Source organism: Protopterus annectens, chromosome 11.part0 (genome assembly GCF_019279795.1).
Source record: "Protopterus annectens isolate FY-2018-M chromosome 11.part0, PAN1.0, whole genome shotgun sequence".
Classification (NCBI taxonomy): Eukaryota; Metazoa; Chordata; order Ceratodontiformes; family Protopteridae; genus Protopterus; species Protopterus annectens.
The window spans coordinates 1,177,484,582-1,177,507,049 of record NC_056745.1 but is presented as its reverse complement, the minus strand read 5'-3'; the positions used below and the strand labels follow the sequence as shown (position 1 = coordinate 1,177,507,049).

The following is a 22,468-nucleotide window of genomic DNA, read 5'->3' as shown; positions in this document are numbered from 1 at the left end:
ATTTGTGGATCCAGTTTACATTCTTGCGGGTCCATAAGATTTCTGCTTAAGTCGCCTGCCAGAGTATTTTGCTTTCCTGGAAGGAATTGAGCTTGAAGATGTATCCGGTAAGTCAAGGCTGTGTTCCACAAGGCCATGGCTAGTCTGCAAAGGGGGTAGGAATGTGTACCCCCCCTGCTTATGTACCACATAACTGTGTTGTTGTCCATCTTTATCAGTAATTGTCCTGGATGAAGTAAGTCCTTGAAAGCTGTCAGAGCATTCTGAACAGCTAGCATTTCTTTCTGGTTGATATGCGGATGCAGTTGGTTTGGGCTCCATTTGACCTGCCAGGTGGGCCCCCTCAAGCATAGTCTGATGCGTCTGTAGTTAGGGTTTGGGTGGCAGTGGGTAGAGTGAATGACAGTCCCTTGTTTTGGTGACATATCTCTACCCACCAAAGAAACTCCTCTTGTAGGCAGGGAATGAGAGGAATCATTGTTTCCAGGCTGTGACAATGTTGACTCCATAAACTTTTTAGGTACTATTGAAGTTTCCTCATATGCAGTCTCGCATATGGAATTAGTAGAATGCAGGATGCCATGAACCCCAAAGCCTGCAGAATTTGTCTTGCAGATAACTGGGTTTTTGTTGCCATTAGTTTGAAATATGTTGTCAATTGCCTTTGTTTGTCTGGCGTGAGGTAAACCACCTGGGCAGTTGCATTCTAGCTTGCACCCAGGAATGTAATTATTTGAGAGGGTACCAGTTGTGATTTCTTTTCATTTATGGTGTACCCTAGGCATGCTAGAAGCCTTTTTACAAACGCCAGATGTTGAAGTAGAGTGTCTTTGTCCTCTGCTTGAATGAGGCAATCGTCCAGATAAGGGTAAATTTGAATGTTTCTTTGTCTGCAGAATGCAATTACTGGTGCCGGGCACTTTGTAAAGACCCTGGGCACATTAGATAAGCCAAAGGGCAGTGCAGAGAATTGGCAATGCAAAAAAAACCTGCTATGAAGTGGAGGTATCTTCTGCATGATTCATTTATTGGGATATGCAGGTATGCCTCTTAAGTCTAGAGTTACTAACCAAGCATTCTTGCCTAGCATAGGCAGTAGCTGTTGTAAAGTCAGCATTTTGAATTTTGGAATGTCCAGGAATGTGTTCAGAATTGATAAGTCCAGTATTGGACGCCATGAATTGTCTTTTCTGGGTACCAGGAAAAGTCTTGAATAAAATCCTTGATCTTTTTCCTTTTCTGGTACCGGTTGAATAGCCCCCAAATCAATGAGGGACATGACTTGTTTCTGGGCCTCTTCCCACTGGTTTTGTGGCAGATCTGGAGATCCATTTGGAATTAGCAAAGTGTGGAAATGAAATGTGTACCCCTGGGATACTATGTTTAATACCCACTTGTCCTGGGTAATTAACTGCCAATTTTGAGCATGAAGTGCTAGTCCCCCCCCCCCCCAAGGGGGCTGCCAAAAGATAAGTGCTTGGAGATGGTAGAGGAAAGTCATTGAGACTGCTTACTGTAGGGTTGTGCTTTGTTTCCTCCAGATTTGGAGGTGGAGGCATCCCATTGCTTTGACCTGTAAGAACCCTGTGATTGACCTCTGGAGCCTTTTGAGCACTTGGGTTTGCCCCGAGTGGCTCTGTTGGACAAAGGAAAGGACCAATTTTTAGTAGGCCAGTGCCTACTGAACCTGGGTGGCTGCACTTGCAAGAAATCTTTTATAGTTTGCATAGATATAGCTTTGTCTTCCATTTTCTTTAAAACCTCTTCTGCCTTATTAACAAACAGAGTATCATGCTGCAAAGGGGCATCCAACAATTTAGCTTTAACATGATCAGGCAGATTTTGCTCCTTGAGCCAGGCATGCCTTCTAATCACAGATCTAGTAACGGCGGCCCTACAAGAGGCCTCCAAGGAATCAAAACCACATTGCAAAGTATGCTTTCCAACCTGTTCTGCTGAATGCAATAAATCCTGCAACTCTTTATTTTCCACACAATCAGAAATCAACATCATTTTCTGTTTCAGTAAGCCCATAACATGTTGTTGATATCTAAGCATATGAAACTGTCAGTTTAAAGCCCTGATTGCCAAGGGTGCAGAAGTATAAACCTTCTTACCCATCTATCCAGCACCCTGGAATCTCTATCAGAAGGGGTAGGATTTTTTGGCTGTAGAGGCCTTAACACCCTTGGGACCCTGAGAAAGAGTCTCAGGATCAGAAGCAGGATTTTTGAAAATAAATTTGTGGGAGTCAGGAACCCTGTAATATCCGTCTGGCTTACTAGGAGCCATGCTTGATTCTGAGAACACATCAACAATGTCTAATACAGGTGGTATTGCCAAAGGCCTATGCTGAGGAAGAAAAAGGAAATCCCTAAGCCTTTTTTTTTGATTCAGAGAAGTCCTGACGCTCCCAGTGAAAATGTTCCCTTAAAGTATGCAAGTCTCTCCAAAAGAGTAATCCTCAGGAGGAGATGCAGATGGGATGGATTCCCCTGCATCAGAATCCTCATAGGGTGGAATAGAAAATTCCTGATCAGAAGAGGAATCAGAAGAAATGGAAACCTGATCTGAAGATTCATAATTAGTGCCTTGCCTAGGCCGCTTAGCAGGGGGGTTGGGAACCCCTGATCAAGGTAATTAAATCCTCAGCCATTTTGATCATCTGTTTTTAGGCATAGGGGCCTGAGCACGTGGCTCATGCGTCGGTTTTTTAGACATAGAATTTGTTTTTGACCTTGTTTTTGTTGCTGGCGTTGGTTTAATGTAAAAATGTTGAGGCCTGAAAACACCCTCAGAAGCCGGTGCCTGCTCAGCGGCTCCGGACACATCCAAGGGAGAGACATCCATGGGTTCAATACTTTGTGAATCTCATGGCATACCAGACTCCAAATGGGTCTCGGTAGAGGCCTGAGGCTCAAAAGTAGCAGGTATCAGGGGCTGCGAAAGTGCCTCACTGAGTACCGGCGAACTGGCGACTAGCTTAGGAGAAGCTTCGTCGTTGGTTTTAGATCTCGACGGTCTGTCTCTGTCTTTTTCCTTGCGTTTTTTTATGAACTCCGGTAGTCGGATTGCTAACAGACGACATTTCAGGGTAGTTAAATCTTGAACCAAAATATTTAGAAGCAAAAATATACTGACGCTTAATACTGCTTTGGTTAAATTTAGCTCAAAACCGACAGCAAGGCACATTGTGATCAGGGCCTAGGCAAGGAATACAGTACAAATGAAAATCCTTATGAGGTATTTGCTTCCCACAAGTAATGCAATTATTAACTTTTACTGGCATCGGTAAGGAGCAAGAAAAAGTTTCTACAACGGGGGGTACTTAGCTTTGGGGTTTGAAGACTTCGGTTCTGAAACTCGAATAAGAAAATTTCAGGAGTCAGCCGACCAGCACTTCCGAACTGCTTCTGCTTCGGGCACCGTGCGGCAAGAAAGACTGATTAAAATGGCGTCGGCTGCATGTTTTATACCCCTGATGACCTGATGTCATGGAAGAGGAGACAGCAACTGACGCAGGACCCATGACTTTGTTATTCAGGCCGACTGAGGGCAACCTGCCAGCAGATTACCCAAATGTAATGACTGCAACAGTGAAACACGAAGAACATCCAAAATGTTCAACAAGCGTAAGCAGTGTAAGCCAGAGAAGTAAAGACAGTATTGTGACTAAATGGAGAAAACCTACAAGAAAATCACATGCAATGCCAAGGAGAGACACCGACAGAGGCAAACACTCACCATAACACCTACACAAAATTGTGGCGCTAGCCTGGAGAAGAAGGGAAGAACTCAAACCTCTGAACTGGACAGGAAAAAAAATATTAGGAGCTTACCTGAAACCACTCCGACAAAATGAAAAGAGTATGGATGAAGAGAAAAATCCAGCTAACTACCAAAAAGACTGCATTAATATGTTAAAAGTAGCCAGGGGTACTCTCTCAGATGTGAACCGCTCAACAGCATAAGAAGATCTGGAGATGCAAAGTGGTAAAGTACACTACTAAAGCTATGGGAGGAATTACAGTCTGGGAAATATTAAAGATGCTAAGATAATTAGCACATACAGCAGGTACTGCATTCCGAAAGTGGTTATACAAGAGAGAGAGAGAGAGAGAGGACAGTGACGGTCAGCAGGGAAGAAAGTAAGATTACTTTATTTTCTCTTCCTTAACAGTAATGATGAAATGATTTTATCAGTGGCGCATCATATGGAAATTGTATTCATATGCATGTTGGCTTAGTATGATGTTCACTGATTTGCACTGTGGTTCACTTTGTGGCCCAGCAGAAGTATCTCGTTACTAAATCAAAGTGTTGCACAAGTGGTGAAGTCAGGACAAAAAGGAATATGAATTTGGCTAAGTTTTCATGCCTTCCTATTTTAAATTCTAAAGCAATACACTTGCTTGGTTTAAAAGGAATCCTCTGCTAAAAAGTCTGTTGGAAACATCTCAAACAGTGTAAACCCTACATCTGACTATAACCAGAGGCCAAATGGAGATAATATTGCTTGAACTGAATTCATACTCAAGTCTCGGCGATTACTTTCACATAGTAGACCCTGTTTTCAGATCTCCACAAGATGACACTGATATATAGATTGCATTTTATACAGCATATATCACAGAGAACAGTGGGTTAAAATAAAGACAACAGACAGGTCCCCAGGATAAAAAAGTGCCCAATCCTGGTTTAAGAACTGATGACAGGAATGGAAAAAAAGAAGACAGTGTAGAATCTGCAGGGTATGGACACAATTTTCATAAAAGGATTACTGCAGGCTCTGGGGCAAGGATGACCCCTCTGTTGTAGAAGGGAGTAGCAGTGTACAAAAAAAACACAAACTGGCGCGCCAAAAAAGAGCCATAAAGATTGCAAAGTGGACTACTGAGAATAAGGTGGAAATTATGTACTGTTATTACTAAACAGGAAGTCCAGATATTTAGAATGAGCAATAGAGAAATTACAGGAAAAAAATACTTGAAGAAAAAACTGTCTAAGGCTTCAAATGGAAATTTGTGTTAATTAATAAAACAGATTTAAGAAAACCATTACATAGACGAAGAAACGTTGGGCCACTTGAAAAGAAAATAGAAGGGATGTGTGAAAATATAAAGAAAGTACAGTTGTGTAAAAGTCTTACCATAATGGTATATGTCCTCCTCTTCACTGTTGCAGTATTATTTACAATAGGGTTTACCTGCCAAGGGAAGCCCCATATCCGGCTAGTATACTAAAGCCTTTAGGTTACTTTATGGTATGCCGTACAGCACACCTATGCTCCCCGTGTACAGCATAGGGCATAAAGGTGACATCCGGACGTACCATCCTCAGAACTGACAGCACCAGTAGGAACGCCAGTGCAAGAAAAAAAAAGAGGTAACCAGTACATCCAGAAGAGAAAAGAACCAGAGGGAGGGAGTGAATACTGCAACAGTGAAGAGAAAGACATCTATCGTTATGATAACATCTTGCACAACTGTACTATGATCCTTCCACTTCACTGTTGCAGTATTCTTTACAATAAGGAGAGTGAAAAAGCTCAGGAAGTGGGGGAGGAGGATGGACCAGTAGAGCTCTCTAGGAACCCATGAAGAATGGCCCTAGCAAAGACAGCTCTAGATATTGCATCCAACTTACAGTGCTCAGTAAATATATGCACAGCAGTCCAGGTAGCTGCCTCAAGAATAGAGTTGGTATCCAAACTCTTGAAAAAGGCACCAGAAGAAGCCACTGCTCTAGGCAGAATGAGCCTCAACAGAAGAAAGGCTCTTAACATTAAGGGAATAACAGAAAGAAATGGCTTTAGAAATCCAAGAAGAATGTTTGCTTGGACAAAACCACTTCTAAGGACCTAGGATGAAAGAAAACAAAGAGCTGATTTACGAAGAATTTTAGTCTTAGCCAAATAAAATCCAAGTCGTTTATGCACACCCAATGTGTCCAGCACCTTTCTCACTAGCAGGCTGTGGAGAATGGAACAAAGTGGGTAAATGAATAGACTGATTAAGAGACAACTCATTCACCACCTTGGGAATAAAAGAAGGATTAATATAAAGGGACACCCTGTCCTTACGGAACACAAAAAAAGGAGGGCAAACTATTAGTTTAAGGGTGTACACACTTACGCAACCAGCTGATTGTACTTTTTTATTTTTTATATTTTTCCCCAACTTATTTGTTTGTTTTTCAATTGAATTGTATAGTTTTGAAATTATGTATTGTGGTCTCATTTTTTTATATCACAAAAACCTGGCATTTAACAGGGTGTGTACACTTTTTATGTCCACTGTACTTGTAAAAATACATGGACAATGGCTTTTCCTCAGATCTTCTGGCAGATGCTGTAAGTCATAAAACAATAAAATACTTCCAAGACAATACAGAAACCTCCCTTGTACAAACATTCTGTCTCTAGCTGTCATAAAGTAATTTAATTTCAGCTACTATTCTGATGTTTTGCTGGACTGAAGTTAACCTCCAGTGTTCCAGTTTCCACTGTTAAAATACATACATTTAAACAGTTAAAATAGTGCATGTACATTTCTGTTATTTTCCAGTAGGGAATGCTGTGGTTACATTTTAAGCACAAGCACTTTATAAAATATTTTTTCAACATGTTCGTACAAACCTAGTTTGATATGTACATGACAGTTCTAACGCACTTGTAACACAATCACCTTATATGAATCATGTTGATATTCACAAATGACAATCATTTACAAAATTCCAGATAGTTGTGCTGGCAGTATCTCCCTTTGTCACACCAGAATACAAAGGAGAGTGAATCTGAGATTAATAAAGCAAGAGATTCCTCATCTAAATCCACCTCCTCTTCAAAGGAATCTTGTTTGCTGGATCTTTTGAGAGGAGTAGAAGACCAAGGGGGAGCAGGAACAGAAACTCCATGAAGAGGTTTCAAAGCCATCAGAGCATTAAAACAACCCCCGAGTGAAATGCTGTCATTCACTCTGCAAGTCCTAAGGAGGCAGAGAAACATGCTTTGTTTTCTGTCTCTTTTTCAAAGGGATGTCCTCCTAGTAAAATTTAGAAGGCTCAGAACCCAGATGGCATTCAATAATCGTAGTCAGAATTTCCTCTCTAACCAAAAGCTGAGGAACACCCCTAGGCCCTTCAAAATAATCTGATGTTCAGGGGGAACTGCAGCTGAAGCAGATGTCTGCAAGGTCTCCAGGGACATGGGTGATGTTGGATCCATGCCGGTCTTCAAAATGGTCACGGCAGAGGAATCCAACAGCAGAACCGGGCAATCCTCCAGGCATTCACTTGCTTTGGATGAGATGTCAGGCGTAGGCAGCATAGCAGAAGAAAGGGACGTAGATTTCTTAGCCGCTTTCTTCATGGACGACTGACCCTCAGAGTGGGAAGTTCCTTTCATAGAGTCTTTTGATAAAAGCTTAAGATGTTGGTTTTCCAAGTACAAGACCAAAGAGGAAAGCAGACTAGAGAGTCTTTTGAATGAAAGCCTGACAAATAGATTAGGATATATGGTCTTGGGAAGCGGAGAGACAAAATAAGCACTGCTTGTGACCATTTTTATGGGTAATCTGTCTCCCGCAATGGCCTTTACCCTTTCTGGATGACATGAACCCAACCAACAATAGACAAAGATAAGAGGGGAAAAAAAAAAACAACGGGGCTCTTATCTAAAATCGCCTGGTGAACTAGCAAATGGAGCAGGTGTTCAGACTGACGATCAAAAGAAAGTGGACTAGCAGCAAAGATTTTCTGAGTATGGTATGTTCGGACATCACTTTTATGTCCTACATTACATTATACACAGGCAGCATATGTGTGATGTACGGTGTACCTTCAAGCAACCTAAAGGCTTTGCTATACTGGTCGGAAATTGGACAGTCCTTGGCATTGGATCCCTATTGTAAAGAATACTTTAAATAGTGAAATGGAAGGACATGAAAACCCAGAGAAAGGCATAAAAAAGAAATATGGACATGGGAAAGAAAAAGATCTGTTATGGTGCAACATTTATGCAAAAGCCACAACTAATCAATAAAAAAGCAGCTCCAAAGATATTTGAAGAAAAACACAAACAGACCCAGACATTGAATATTTAACAATGCAAAAAAAAACAGAAAGCAAAAGGGGAATACAGAAAAGAGGATTAGTATGTTTGAACTTATGAAAATAGAAAATTAAGTTGTGAATTATCTGCAAAGTGAAGGATTTAGTGTGGAAAATCCAACAGAGGCAATGTCACGCAGGATGGAATTATAGGTCCCCAGATTAAGTAGCAAACGGTGGAGCAGGAGGCATCTGAAGATGATCTGCAACATCATGATGCTTTGTAGACTTATGTAGGAGACTAGTACAAACGTCTAGCTGAAGATGCACAGCAAGGGAAGGGGTAGAAACACTGGCAACCTTGATGCAGACAATGTTGTAAAGTGATGGGCCAAAAGGTTCCCATAAGGAGGAGGAGCAGATGAGGTAAGGTGCATCTGAAAAGGGTATGTCACAGGAAGAATTTCTGGAACTTCCTGCAGATTACTTGCTGAAAACAGAGAGCAAAAAAGATACTCTCAATCAAAAAGAAAACGGTTTAAGGGAAGACCTACTTGATTTAATAGAGATGCATAGACATAGTAAGACAGATGAAAGAAACAGACTACAAAAGTAAATAAGACCCAAAATGTGAGAAAATGGTAAAACAGATGAACACAGTATCCAGGACTATTAAAAGAAATTCATGTGATACAACAGAAATAAACAGAATATATTAGTGTGCAGCTAAAGCAATAATGGAGAGAGTGTTACCACACAAATGTAGAGTAACAAAGGAAAGGAAGGAAAGTAAAATGCCACCATGGAAGCATCAAACAGAGAAAACTAAAGCAATTAAGACAAGTAGTATCACTGTTACAAAAATGTAGAAAAAGGAACGAATCATTAAAAATACTTAGAAAGATAGACGTGACAAAAGCAACACACAGTATCAAAATAGATCAAGATTTATCATACAGTACTGCCAATAATAAACTAAACAATCAACACAAGTAGAAAAACTATGAAAGAATACGGATAAATATAACAGAAAAGTACAAAATAAGCAATTTATGGATGACCCAAAAAGATTTATAGAGAACTGGGAAATAAAGTAGAAGGAATAGAAAGAACGTAAAAGAACAGGCATATCTGGAGAAGTACTTATGAAAACCTTGTTGAATATAAACACGATGAATGGACATAAGAATTTAAAGCAACAGTAAGGAGCTCTAACGTGGAGGATATGAAACAGGATGAACTAATGGCCACAGAAACAGACAAACATTAAGAAAAGCTCCTAACTGGAAGATCCAATGCCCAGATTCAGTAGCTAACTTCTGGCTAAAAGGATTAACATCTTTACACAAAGATCTAACCCAAAGTACGAATTACTTAACTGCACATCATCCTGAACAGCCACCAGTCTAGTTAACAACAGGAAAATGATACTCCTCCTTAACAGTGAACCTGCAAGCCAAGCTAAGACTTATAGACCAATAATAAGTTATGTACTCACCATAACGTTCCATCTGAGTAAGTAGCTTCATTTGTCTGCAACCTGTGGGTCTTGGATCCGATATCAGATCCGATATCAGATCCGAGCCGGCAACTTGTTTCAAGCTAATGGATCCGGGCTCCTAGCTCCTCCCCTCACCCATAACCCCTGCCAACCCTCCATGACCTCAGATCGAGTTTGCCCCTCAATATATATACCCAAAACGGGTATCCAACTAAGATAGATCCAAAGAAGGCCAGGGGGAAGGAGGGGGGGATGGTTGCAGACAAATGAAGCTACCTACTCAGATGGAACGTTATGGTGAGTACAGAACTTCTTAATCTGAAGTAGGGAGTTCATTTGTCAGCAACCTGTGGGACAGAGTCCCCAGCTACCTGAACCTTGGGTGGCCATCATGGAAGGATATTGCGAAGCACTGCAGAGCCAAAGGATGCTCTCCCTCTAGAAATCACATCCAGTTTGTAGTGGTTAATAAAGGTATGAGATGAAGCCCAAGTGGCTGCTGAACAAATATCATCCAATGGGACTCTAGACTTGAAGGCCACAGAAGTAGAGATGGAACGAGTGGAATGTGCGCAAACTCCTTCAGGTGCGGGTCTCCCAGAGGCTTGGTACGCCAATAGGATACATTGAGAAATCCAGCATGATAGAGATACTTTTGATATTGCTTTCCCCAAATTAAATTTGGCAAAGGAAATGAACAGCTGATCGGATTGCCTATGACCAGCTGTTCTATGAGTATAAAAGCGTAGCTGCCTATGAACATCTAATGAGTGCAGCTTGTACTCTCCTTTATTCTGATATTTAGGGAAGAAAACCGGTAAATTTATGGATTGATTTATATTGGTTTCTGATGCTATTTTGGGAAGAAAAGAGGGATTGATCCTGAGGTACACTCTGTCCGGGTGAAAGATCAAATAAGGAGACTTCACAGAAAGAGCTTGAAGCTCCGAAACTCTTTTTGCAGAAGTGATGGCTACAAGGAATGCTGTTTTCCAGGACAAGAATTTGAGATCTACTGAAGCAGCGGGTTCAAAAGGTGGAGCAGTCAAGGCTTGAAGAACTAGTGAAAGATCCCATGGTGGTACGGCTTCTTTTATAGGGGGTCTAAGCAGGAAGGTGCCTTTGAGAAAGGTTTTACACAACTTGGCCGACATCAAAGGCCCTGTATCATGTCCCACATGGTAATGTGAGATGGCTGCCAATCGCACTTTGACGGTTGAACAACTAGCGCCTTCCTGAAAAAGTTCGGTTAGGAAGTCTAATATGGACGGGAGAGGAGCCGTAAAGGGATCTAAATCATGATGCTCCGCCCAGATGGAGAAACGTTTCCATTTACTGCGGTACACTTTCCTGGTGGAGGGCTTATGCGCTGCCACAAGGATGGCTTTTGACTGGTGAAGAGAAACCGAGAGTCCTAACTAGGAGTGGAACTGGAGCAATCAAGCTGTCAGTTTCAGATTGTCCAGGTTTGGGGTCGGTAAGTCCGACGGATGGGAGATTACATCCGGCCTGGGATCCAGAATCCAAGGAGGATTCACTAGGTGAGACCACAGGTAAGGGAACCAAATTTGCCGAGGCCAGAATGGGGCAATGAGGATCATTCTGCTCCCCAACCGCGAGGCTTTCTGTAAGAGTTGCAGCATCAGGGGTAGAGGAGGATAGGCATAAAGTAGACCGGGTGGCCAAGCATGCACCAAAGCGTCTCTTGGAGTTTCCCCTGGAGGGGGAATCAGAGCGAAGAAATTGCCGCATTTGGTGTTTGAGGGAGACGCAAAAAGATCGCAGCAGGGTTGCCCCCATATTGCGAATATCTGCTTCGCTACTAGTGGATTGAGAGACCACTCTTACGGGGTAAGAAGGGTGCGACTTAGTTTGTCCGCTAGGATGTTGGTCCGTCCCGGAATGTGCGTTGCAATCAGAAAGCGGTTGGTGGAGGCCCATTCCCACACTCTCATGGCTTCGCTGCATAGAGGGTAAGATCTGGTTCCCCCCTGTTTGTTGATGTACCAGACAACCGACATGTTGTCCGACTGAATTGCAATCGTTCCTATGAGGAGGAGATTCTGAAGTGCTTGCAACACGTACAGCACCGCTCTCATCTCCAGAACGCTGATATGCAGGGAGGTCTCTGTGTCGTTCCACGTGCCTTGGACCGTCCTGCCTGAATAATGCCCCTCCCACCCAAGGCGGGAGGCATCCATGGTCACCGTGGCAAGAGGGGGAGAGGTGCAGAAGGGACGGCCCGTATGGAGGTCCGAAGCTTGGAGCCACCATAATAGAGCCCTCCTGCAAGCCTTGCTGATAGCAATGGGGTGGTGAAGAGGAAGAGACAGAAAATACCATTGCACTAGAAGGGTCCATTGCAGTACCCGCATGTTCAGACGGGCGCATGGAAGGAGCGTAATCGCTGCCGCCATGGAGCCTAGTGCCCTCAGGACCAATTCCGCTGGTGGGGTCTCTGATTGGAGGATAGCCCGCACATGGAGTTGCAAATTCCGAATTCTCTCGGACGTTAGAAAGGCTCGTAGCTCTCTGGTGTCTATTTTGGCTCCTATGAATTCTATGACTTGTGTCGGAGCCAGAAGGGATTTGTCGGCATTGATGGTGATGCCTAACTGTGGGGCTAGGTGGAGAAAGAAATCTCTGGCTGAGCAAAGTAGATGCCTTGTTGGGGCGGTCAGGAGCTAGTCGTCCAGGTATGGAAAGCCCTGTATTCCCTGGAGTCTCAGGTGGGCCGCAATCACTGCTAATACCTTGGTGAACACCCTGGGGGCTGTGGTGAGGCCAAAGGGAAGGACCCTGAACTGGTGGTGCCTGGATCGTCTGTCCATTAGAATGTGGTAGTACGCATCCTTGAGGTCTATAGAGCACATCCAATAGTTCTCCCTTAGAAGGGGGAGAATAGATTGAAGAGTGACCATTCGGAATTTTTCCTTGGTTACTGACAGGTTCAAGTGGGAAAGGTCTAGAATCGGTCTCAAGTCCCCCATCTTTTTTGGCACCAAAAAGAACCTGGAGTAGAACCCTAATCTGAGCTGGTCTTGGGGGATGGGCTGGATGGCTCTTTTTCTTAGCAGGTGCCGAATTTCTGCAGCTGCGGCCTCCCTCTGATCAGGTGGTACATTGGGGAGGTTTTTGAATTTGGGGACATGGAGTAATGGTATTTTGTACCCTCTGGATATAATGCGAAGCACCCAGCGGTCTGTCGTGATGGGCTCCCATGCCGCTAGGTGCTCCAAGAAGCGCCTCCCGACTGCCTCCAGAGTGGAGCAGCCGGGCAACCCTTCAGGGCTGCTGCGTGGGCCGTTCAGAGAAAGGTTCTCTGGACCCAAAGTTTCTCGAAGCCCCTTTGCCCCTGGGGCGGCGTCCTCCTTGTCCTCCTCTGCCACGGAAGGACTAGTTGTCCAGAGCGGGTTGGGAATGTTGCGATTTCCGGAACCACTTCTTCTTCTGACCCTTTTGGTTCTTCCAAAAGGACCGCTGGGGAGCAGAGAAGCGGACTCCGATGACAGACAACGTCTTTCTCGCTCTGGACAAGTATCTCGTGAACCGTTTTGCCAAACAGGGCAGAACCATCGAAAGGGGCGTTCGCAAAAGATGCTTTAAAAGGCTCCACAAAGTCACAATGATGGAGCCAGGCCTGACGTCTCATGACTAGGCCAGCTCCGCTAGCCCTAGCGGCTCCATCGGTGGCGTGGGACAATAGCCGCATAGAGGTATTTGAAATTGATCTCAGAGCGGCCGTTCAGGTGGAGTACAATTGCTTGTCCTCAGCCGACATGGACTCAGGAGGGGAGGCAGCGTATTCTTTGATAAGATCCCGCTGCATCCTGATGACGTTGCATATAGTTCAGAGACCTTTCCGAGAAGGTCGCTGAACTAAAAACTCGCTTCCCTAAGCGGTCCATCGAGCGGGACTCCTTGCTCAGAGGATGGACTGAGGGGCTCTCCTGAGCTAGTTCCCTCTTCGTGGATGCCGCCATCAACATGGCATCTACGGGGGGGGGGCCTTGCTCCAGTGCGATCGGTCTGAGGGGGGGCTTAGTATTCTGTCCGGGCGTTTTGGTATTGGCTCCACGGTGTCCGGATCCTTCCACGCCCTGGTGGTAATGAGGTCCACCAAGGGGTCGGCCGGAGGGGACACCCAAGAGGTAGACGGGCCTGCTTCGAATGCCTCCAGAAACACGGACTCATCGGAGGAAGATTTGGGGGCAGACCACCCACCTCTGATCCTCAGCATCTCCATGATGTCTCCAAAGGAGACATCCCCAGGGGGTGATCTTGGGGAGCCTTCCCCTTCCTCCAAGTCCGTGTCCTCAGTTAAGGACTCAGGGGAGTCCACGTGCCTCCTCTTGCACTTATGCTTGCAGGGCACTTCCTCGGGGGGGCTGTCCGAGGAGGCCTCGCCAGCAACATCCTGTTCCAATGGAACCATCTGGGACATTGACGCAGGCTGTCCCTTTGGCCGGGTGATGGAAGCCTGGCCCAGCAGAGAGGGAGTGCAGGGAAGAGCCGAGACAAGGACCGGGGGTCCGGATGCTCTCAACAGAGCCCTCTCCACAACATCGAAGGCCGAGGGGGAACCAATCTCTCTGGGCTCCAAGAATCGGCTCCCACTCGGATCCGATGAAGGGATCGGAACCGGCGCCGAGACCATCGGATCCGAAGGGCCAGTGCGCTCCGACCTGGACGGAGCCGAAGGCACACTGAATCCCTCGGATCCGAAGCTCGGGCCACGGCTCCGAGAGGTTGGATCCGACAGACTCGAGGGCAGGGTCGGACCCGAAGTACCAAGTACTGTCAGCGCCGACCCACCCCCGGCTCCAACGCTGCTCAGCTCCGAACGCTCCGAACCCAGATAGTGGGTCGGAGAAGGAGCAATAGGATGGAAAAAAGGTGTCGAGCTCCCCCCCGAAGGGGGGGGGAGGCAAGAGCACTCCCATCTGCAGCTGGGCCTGGATGAACCTTCGCATCATCCGGTCCAAGTCTGCATCGGACATACTGAAGGTTGATCTCGAAGAGGTCACTGAGGCAGGCCTGGAGTGCCGCCTCGATGACCTCACTGGAGATCGGGCCTCCTCCTCCTCGGGCCCCATGGAGAAACAAGGGGATCAGAGCCGAGGAGGAGGAGACCTAGAAGCAGTGGAGGGAGAAGCCCGCTTAGCTGGCGGGGCCGAAACGGAGGTCTCGGCCCGCCGCTTGTGGTGCTTCTCCCTCAGTTTCTCCCTCCTGGCCTCCTTGTCCTCTGGCGCTTTAGCGGGAGTTTGAGTCCTGGCCGGAGGAAGGGGGGCAGGAATGGCAACAACCACAGCCTGTGGTGGAGCCACAGGAGCAGCGGAGGCCGGAGCTGAGTCCGGGGGTAAACGTCCCGCCAAGACCAGCTTCGACCTCCACTCTTTCAGTGCCCTGGGGTTGAACACTGCACAAATGGTACAGCCTGAGGTGAGGTGTTCAACCCCAAGGCACCGAACGCACCGAGTGTGGCCATCAGCCGGGGAGAGCTTATGGCCACACTCTGTACATTTAGAAAAAATGGCTTTTGGGGCCTCAGCCATACGTTACACACACACAGGCCCCAAAACACAACACACACTCTCTAACGACAGCGAAGGGAGGGAAAAAAAAACTACTTAAAAGAAAATATTTTTACTTTTTTATGGGAACCTAACACTTACACACTTTATTTTGTGAAAAAAAGAAGAAAGTTGACAGAAAATTTAAACTTAACTGCCAGTTACTAGACGAGCTCTCAGGAATCCAGCTATCCACAAGGGCAGCAAACTAGATCTGAGGTCATGGAGGGTTGGCAGGGGATTATGGGTGAGGGGAGGAGCTAGGAGCTCGGATCCATTAGCTTGAAACAAGTTGCCGGCTCGGATCCGATATCGGATCCAAGACCCACAGGTTGCTGACAAATGAACTCCCTACTTCAGATCTTGCCTTGGACAATGAATTATATACTGGAATTGAAGCAGACAACGTTTAAAGTCATTTAGGAAAAAAAATACAGCAACAGAATAAAATGTCAACAAAAGAAAGTCTTATGAAACAAAGAATCATCTGCTGTTAAATAAAGCCATATTGGAGAATTATAAAAAGGGGAAGAATTTAAATATGGTATAGATAGAGTACACAAAAGCATTAGAAAGCATTCCACATAGATGGATAAAGGAATACTTACAGATTTATGAGATATACCCAAAACACCCTGCATTGATAAATTATATTACACTGACCATGAAATAGTGACAAACCACTTTACAGCTGAGCCCCGACAAAGGGCAAATTAGTATCCCAGGGATAAAAATTCAAAGGGGGTTACCCCATGGTTTTTCTTTGTCACCACTGCTGTTTGTTTTGCCCTTAATCCATTAAACTGTTTAATTCACAGATTAGAATATGGTTACAATTTGTGTAAGAGAAAACCTTGTTTAAAGGTTTCTCATCTACTTTTGTGGGCAACTTAAAACTGCATAGCTCATCAAATGAGTTGAAAGCATTGCTACAAATGGTTAAAACTTTCTCAGATGACACAAGAATGACATTTGATCTTGATAAATATGCAAAAGCAATATTTAAAACAGGAAAACTGCAAAACCAATAAAACAACATCAACATGGGACAGAATGTGATATAAAAGAATTTGAGTTGGAGGAAGTGTATAAATATTTGGGCCTAGATGAAGGATCAACAATAAAACATTAATAAATCTTAATAAAGCTCAGTAATGAATAGTTCCGAAGACTAAAACTTAAACTGAAAACTGCTTTGGCGTCTAGGAACGAAGTCCAAGATATACATCAATTTGCTCTTCCTATTCTAACTTACAGTTTTGGGGTGACTGACCCCCAAAATTATTGTATCAACTGGACAGGAAAAGAAAAATGCTACATGCTTATCAAATGATGTATAAAAATCAGTGTATACCAAGATTATATATTCCTCTTTGAATCTGCTTAGATGTATAGATCTGCAATCATAGGACTGCATACATATCTGCTAACCTCATCAGATCCAAACATAGTAAAAGTTTTATAACATGAAGAGAATGGGTCTAAGATTACATCTGCTTAGTTTAGCAAAAGCAATTTGGCGTCAGCCTGTCCCTGTAGGAGTGGTTACTGACTAGAAGCTGTAGTTTTATTGGCCATTGTGGGTCAATTCCAAACTCCTTGATCTCTCTCTCTCTTAAAACCCTGCTGCCTTGTGGTTTTGGCATCTTTCCAGGCTTGTTAGTTGTTGCTGAAGCACCTACCAAGGGGAGAAACGCTGAGAGAAGAAAGGAGCCACTTTTGAGATTTTAAGTATTTTCTTCTGATTTTTTGTTTAGAATTACTGCTTTGTTGCCTACTTTTCGGCATTTTCTGGCTTGCTAAAATTTATATCTGTATTAGAAACAGTATTTAGAACACATCTAGAGCCTGTTTACTGCATTTCCTGTGTTGCACTTAATTTAAAATCGTTTTTTCTCTTAAAATTAAATTTTACCTGACGGTCATTTATTGCACTGTTGTGAATATTTTGCTACTTGTGTATCTCGGCTACCTTTAAACTAAAAGAAAAAACAAAAAAATCTTGCTTTTTTCCATACTTTCTGAAATTTAAGAAAGTTCATTTACAGATTTGCTGTTCTGAACTGTTTGTAAGTTTCTTGGAGGCCAGTGCTTGCTTTGGCTAAAGGGAAGTCTCTGTGTTCACCAGTGGCAGTGGTTAACACTGAGCAGCCTGCCTGTCCCTGTAGGAGTGATTACTTCTAGAAGCTGTAGTTTTATTGGCCATTTTGGGTCAATTCCAAACTCCTTGATCTCTCGCTCTTAAAACCCTGCAACTCTCTTTTTGCACAGTCTTGCGCACAGAGCAGTGTCGGGCAGTGGTATTCCAGGCTCCACAAAGTCTGCTCTTCACTTTTTCCCTTAGAACTGCTCTAAATCTCTAATTAAGCACTCTGTTTTCATTCTAAAGCCCTGCACTTGCTCGTATAAGTAATCTAATAGGTAAACACAAACTAAAGCACTACATCCTTTAATACTCCTTCTAAGCACTTGCTCCCTATTGGTTCTTTCTGATCAGTCAATAAGTAGCTCCCTATATTGCATGTCCAAAGGTCAGTTTTGAGTTTACTCTCCAGTCCAGCTGGTGAATCTGGGAATCTTGAGGCAATGTTACAACTGCCTTATGTATACAGACCACCCTCTCCTCCTCCCAACAAGCTCAAATACATATGAGAGATGCAACTACATAGCCAAACTGGAGGCTAAGCTCTCTCAACCCAGTACTGGCACAGCCTGTCAGGAGGAGAGGGTAAGACACACCACAAATCCAGTCTCACATAGACCTATCGCATCAGCAAACCAAACACATAAACACTCAAAAACATACTCGGAGGCTCTAAATAAAAATCTGCCTAAGCAGAAGAGACCACCAAAGCAGACATCCAAGCAACACCTACCACGAAACAATATCCACGTAGCACATAGCTCACAAAGTCAGTGTGCCACACAGTCACAGCCCTTAAGGCTAAACAACACACCTAATACACTTGTAATAGGTGACTCTATTGTCAGACACACTGACGTCCCACTCACCAGGCTGAACAAGGAGAAGGTCACTGTAAGCTGCCTGTCGGGTGCCAGGATACGCCACATAACACAAGCACTCAGGTCACTCCTAAGCAAATACAAACATGACTCCGTCATTGTCCATGCTGGTGTGAATGACCTGAGACGTACCTCCCTGGACTACATGAAAAAAGACGTACAGGAGCTCTTTGATCATGTAGCCTAGGCTGGTATGACCCTGACCTTGAGTAGCATTTTACCCTCACCAAGAATGATGCCACAGTATAAAGACAAAATTATCAATTTTAACAATTGGTTAAAGTATTGGTGTCATTCAAAGGGGATCCAGTGTCTGTCTGCCTGGGATGACATGCTCGACAAGCCACGTTGCTTCGCTAGGGACGGCTTGCACCTGTCACCCCTGGGTTTTTGAATACTGGCAAAGGCTCATGCTTCCCCCATAGAGCCTTTTTTAGGCAAGGCTCAAAAGACAAACCCACCCCCATAGACAACACAAAGAAAAAAAAAAACTAAGGGTAATGCTGCTCAACCCCAGAAGTCTAAACCTCAAGATGCACGCACTCGAGACTCTCCTCAGTATGGAGAATATCGATATCTGTGCAGTAACAGAAACCTGGTTCAAGGCTCCCGAGAGCACCCCAGCACTAACAGGTTATACTTCATACCATGATTTCCGGCCCCAAAACTCAGACCGAACCACAAAAGGAGGGAGAGTATCCATATTTATCAAAGATACCCACACCTCCAGGTTAGTGGCACTGCACGAAGCATTGGAGACCATCCATGTGCAACTAACAGTGGGCAAAACTGCCTTTCAGTTTGTAGCCTGCTACAGACCACCCTCCCAAACACAGGAACCTCACTCGACTTTCCTGAGAACACTGGAGAATATGAAGGTCTCTCCAAACACTATTATACTGGGTGACTTCAACTACCCAAACATCGATTGGGAAAACTACTCAAGCCCAAACACTCTCACCCAACGGTTCCTAGAATTTATAAACTCAAATGCTATGGAACAACTGGTCACCACTCCTACAAGAGGGGAAAACATATTGGATCTGGTCATCACCAACATGGGGTCTCTATGTTCCACACCAGAGGATACCCCTCATTGGTAAGATCAGACCATAAACAAATCTCACTGGACAGCCATATTCCATCCCCACCCCTAGCCAAGGAAACCATGGTGAAGAACTTCTCAAAAGCAAACTTCACACTTTTCAAAACTGAGGTGGAATCCTTCAAAGCCCCCGGGCCAGTGGAAAATACGGCCCAAAATGCAGAATCCTTTACAAAAGCATTCTATGGACACCTACAGGAATGCATGGAGCATGCTATCCCAAATAAAACCAAGACTCAAAGGCAGGAGACCTGTCTGGTGGACCCCAGCCATAAATAAGCTATACAACAGAAGAAGAAAGCTAGTACATGACAGAGCAAACTCCCAAAAAGGGAAGGCGTCACTGATCAGTACTAGCAAGAAACTACGATCCCTCATAAAATCATCTAAGGCCAGCTTTGAAAGAAAAATTGCACAAGACACTAAAGATAATCACAAGGCCTTCTTTAGTTATGTCAGACACCTGGGAGGCAACTCCCAGATGTGCTCTGAGTTAGTGCAAAATGACAAAAAATGCACTGACCCCACAGACACTGCCAACATCCTGGCAGAAAGGTTCAGTGCAAACTTCTCCCCCCCCTTCCCCCCCAAAAGAGCAAATGTCTATCCCAACAGAGTGTGGCCTTCCTGAGATCACAGATGCACAGGTGAGAGCTGCCCTCTCCAAAGCAGAAAACACAGCATCAATGGGACCAGACGGTGTCCCGGGCTGCATCTTACATGAGCTCCAAGAAGAACTAAACCCTCATATAAAGTCACTGTTCAATCTCAGCCTTACTACAGGATATGTACCCAAGGAATGGCGTACAGCAACAGCCGTCCCACTCCGCAAAGGTGGTGCCACGACAGACCCCGGAAACTATCGCCCTATAAGCCTGACTAGAATGGTCTGCAAAGCTATGGAGCGTATCATCATGGAAATCATAAACAAAGACATTGGGAAACTCCAGACACTGGATCCTACCCAATTCGGCTTGGTTAAGGGCAGATCTTGCCTCCTGAACCTGGTCGACTTCTTTGAAACAGTTACCAAATCCATAGATGAAGGGAACGTAGTCCACAAAGCCTTCGACACAATACCCCACTCGGGCATCATAAATAAGCTCACCAGCTTAAATATCACCCCACTATGTCACAAGATGGGTTGCAAACTGGCTTAGGGATAGAACTCATATGGTCAAAATAGCAGGTGCCCTGTCAGACTCTAAGCCAGTTACAAGTGGTGTCCCACAAGGCTCAGTCCTGGGACCTCTCTTGTTCTGTATATATTTCTCCGAGGTACAGGCTAACACGGGTGGACTATGGCTGACCAAGTTTGCAGATGACTGCAAACTGGGTGCCGTAATCAACTCTCCGGCTGACACAAGCATCCTCCAAAAGGGTCTCACAGAGATGGATAACTGGTGCCAGAGCCATGGCCTAAAGCTAAATGCCAAAAAGTGCATAATCATCCCCTTTGGGAAAAACAAAGTGCCCACAAATTACCACATAGGTGATAATCCATTAAGTACGGAAGAAGTAATTAGGGACTTGGGGACCCAAGTAGACAGCAATCTCTACTTTGACAATCACGTTGCCAAAGTGGTTAGAAAGACCTTCTATATAGCCCACCTTATCACGAAAGGGTTCACATCTAGATCAAGAGAGGTCATTGTGCCCCTCTACTCATCACTTATCAGGCCCATAATTGAGTACAATGCCCAGTTTGGGATGTACCTTACCCGACACCTGCAGCAACTGGAAATACCCCAAAAGTATCTCACCAAGAGGATCAAGGGGCTCAAACAGATGCCCTATGCAGTTCGGCTAAAGAAACTCCAGCTCTACTCAGTTGCGTACCGCCTACTCAGAGGCGATGTGTGTCTGACATATAAAGTCATGTCCAACTCAAAATTAATGGACATGCTTCACCTCAGGAAATCCAAATCCCTTAGAGCTACATGCTCCAGGGACTTGAACCTCAGCACAGAAATGAATAGAACATGCTGGAGGGACAGATTCATATCCCAGAGGCTCCCCTCACTCTGGAACAGAATCCCAGTGCATGTTAGGCAGAGCCCCTCACTGACCCTCTTCAAGAGAAATCTTGACGAGTGGATGGGAGATCATAAGTTTACCCCTGGGATCTCTTCTGTGTCCCTGCTTGACAGAGGTACAGTAAACTAACCTTAAAAGGGCTACCTTCTGTGACTTACTATACAGAGACACAGTCAACTAATCTAAAAGGGTGGCGAAAGCCAAACACACTCTGGCTAGGCTTATAAATACCCTAGGGCAGATAGCCTAGTATCAACCTATGAAGTGGGAATGGAAATCAAACCAAAAATAGATAAAAGTCAGACAGCAACTTAGATCTGCCAAAAAAATGAATACAATAAGGTTCAGATGAGAAGGAAAGAAATGCGGAAAATCCATAAATATAGTGCAAGTACAGAAAGCTCCTGGAGCAACTTCATGTTAAACAAAATTTGATGCAGGAATGGTTAAGAGGAGGTAAACTGAAGCCAAAAGATGAAAAATTACTAATGGCGGCCCGGGATAGTGGAACACATACATACACGGTTTACAAAATCAATTGAAAAGGTGGAAGAAACAAATGCAGATTCTGGAAAAAAAAGGAACTGCAACCAATAACACATCTTGTTGCTAAGTGTGATGATACACATAAGCCAAAGGGCCTGTATACCGAAAGGCACAATAACGTGTCAAGACTGTTGCACTGGGGATTGTGCAAACATACAATAAAGAATCAGCTGAGAAGCACTGGAAACATGAAGCATTAGAGAGACTGATGAAGTGTATTTCACATGGGATCATCCATTACCAACAGTTCTAGTCCAGGAAAAAAGACAAAAGTAGCACTGATCATTGACATTGCTATACCCAGCAATTACAGAGTCTTATGTACTTATAGACACAGAATCATAAAATATCAGGATCTGCAGGTTGAATCAAAAGCAATGCGGGAGAAAGACATCCAGATGGTTCCAATAACAGCAGGAGCAATGGGAATAAGAAAAAAGAATTTACAGTCGTACTTAGATATGCTACTAATGCATGTAACCCCATACGAATTACAGAAGGCGGCAATTCTGGACACATTGCATGTGCTGAGAAGAGCACTCTTGGCTAACATCAAAGACTGAAACGATTCTAAATTCATGAACTGTAATCATACCCTTACTTAGGAATGGGGAATATTCATGTCATGGCATC

At 44.4% G+C, this 22,468-nt stretch overlaps 1 protein-coding gene across 1 annotated transcript in view; it reads right to left on the bottom strand.

The window, feature by feature from the left end:
* The window catches only part of PUS7 (pseudouridine synthase 7), a 924,586-nt gene that overhangs the window by 618,764 nt on the left and 283,354 nt on the right, over positions 1-22,468 (bottom strand). Inside the window, exon 9 of the mRNA XM_044088529.1 lies at positions 11,665-11,707. Within this exon, the coding sequence (XP_043944464.1) occupies positions 11,665-11,707 (43 nt within the window). The remainder of the gene's footprint in view (positions 1-11,664; positions 11,708-22,468) is intronic.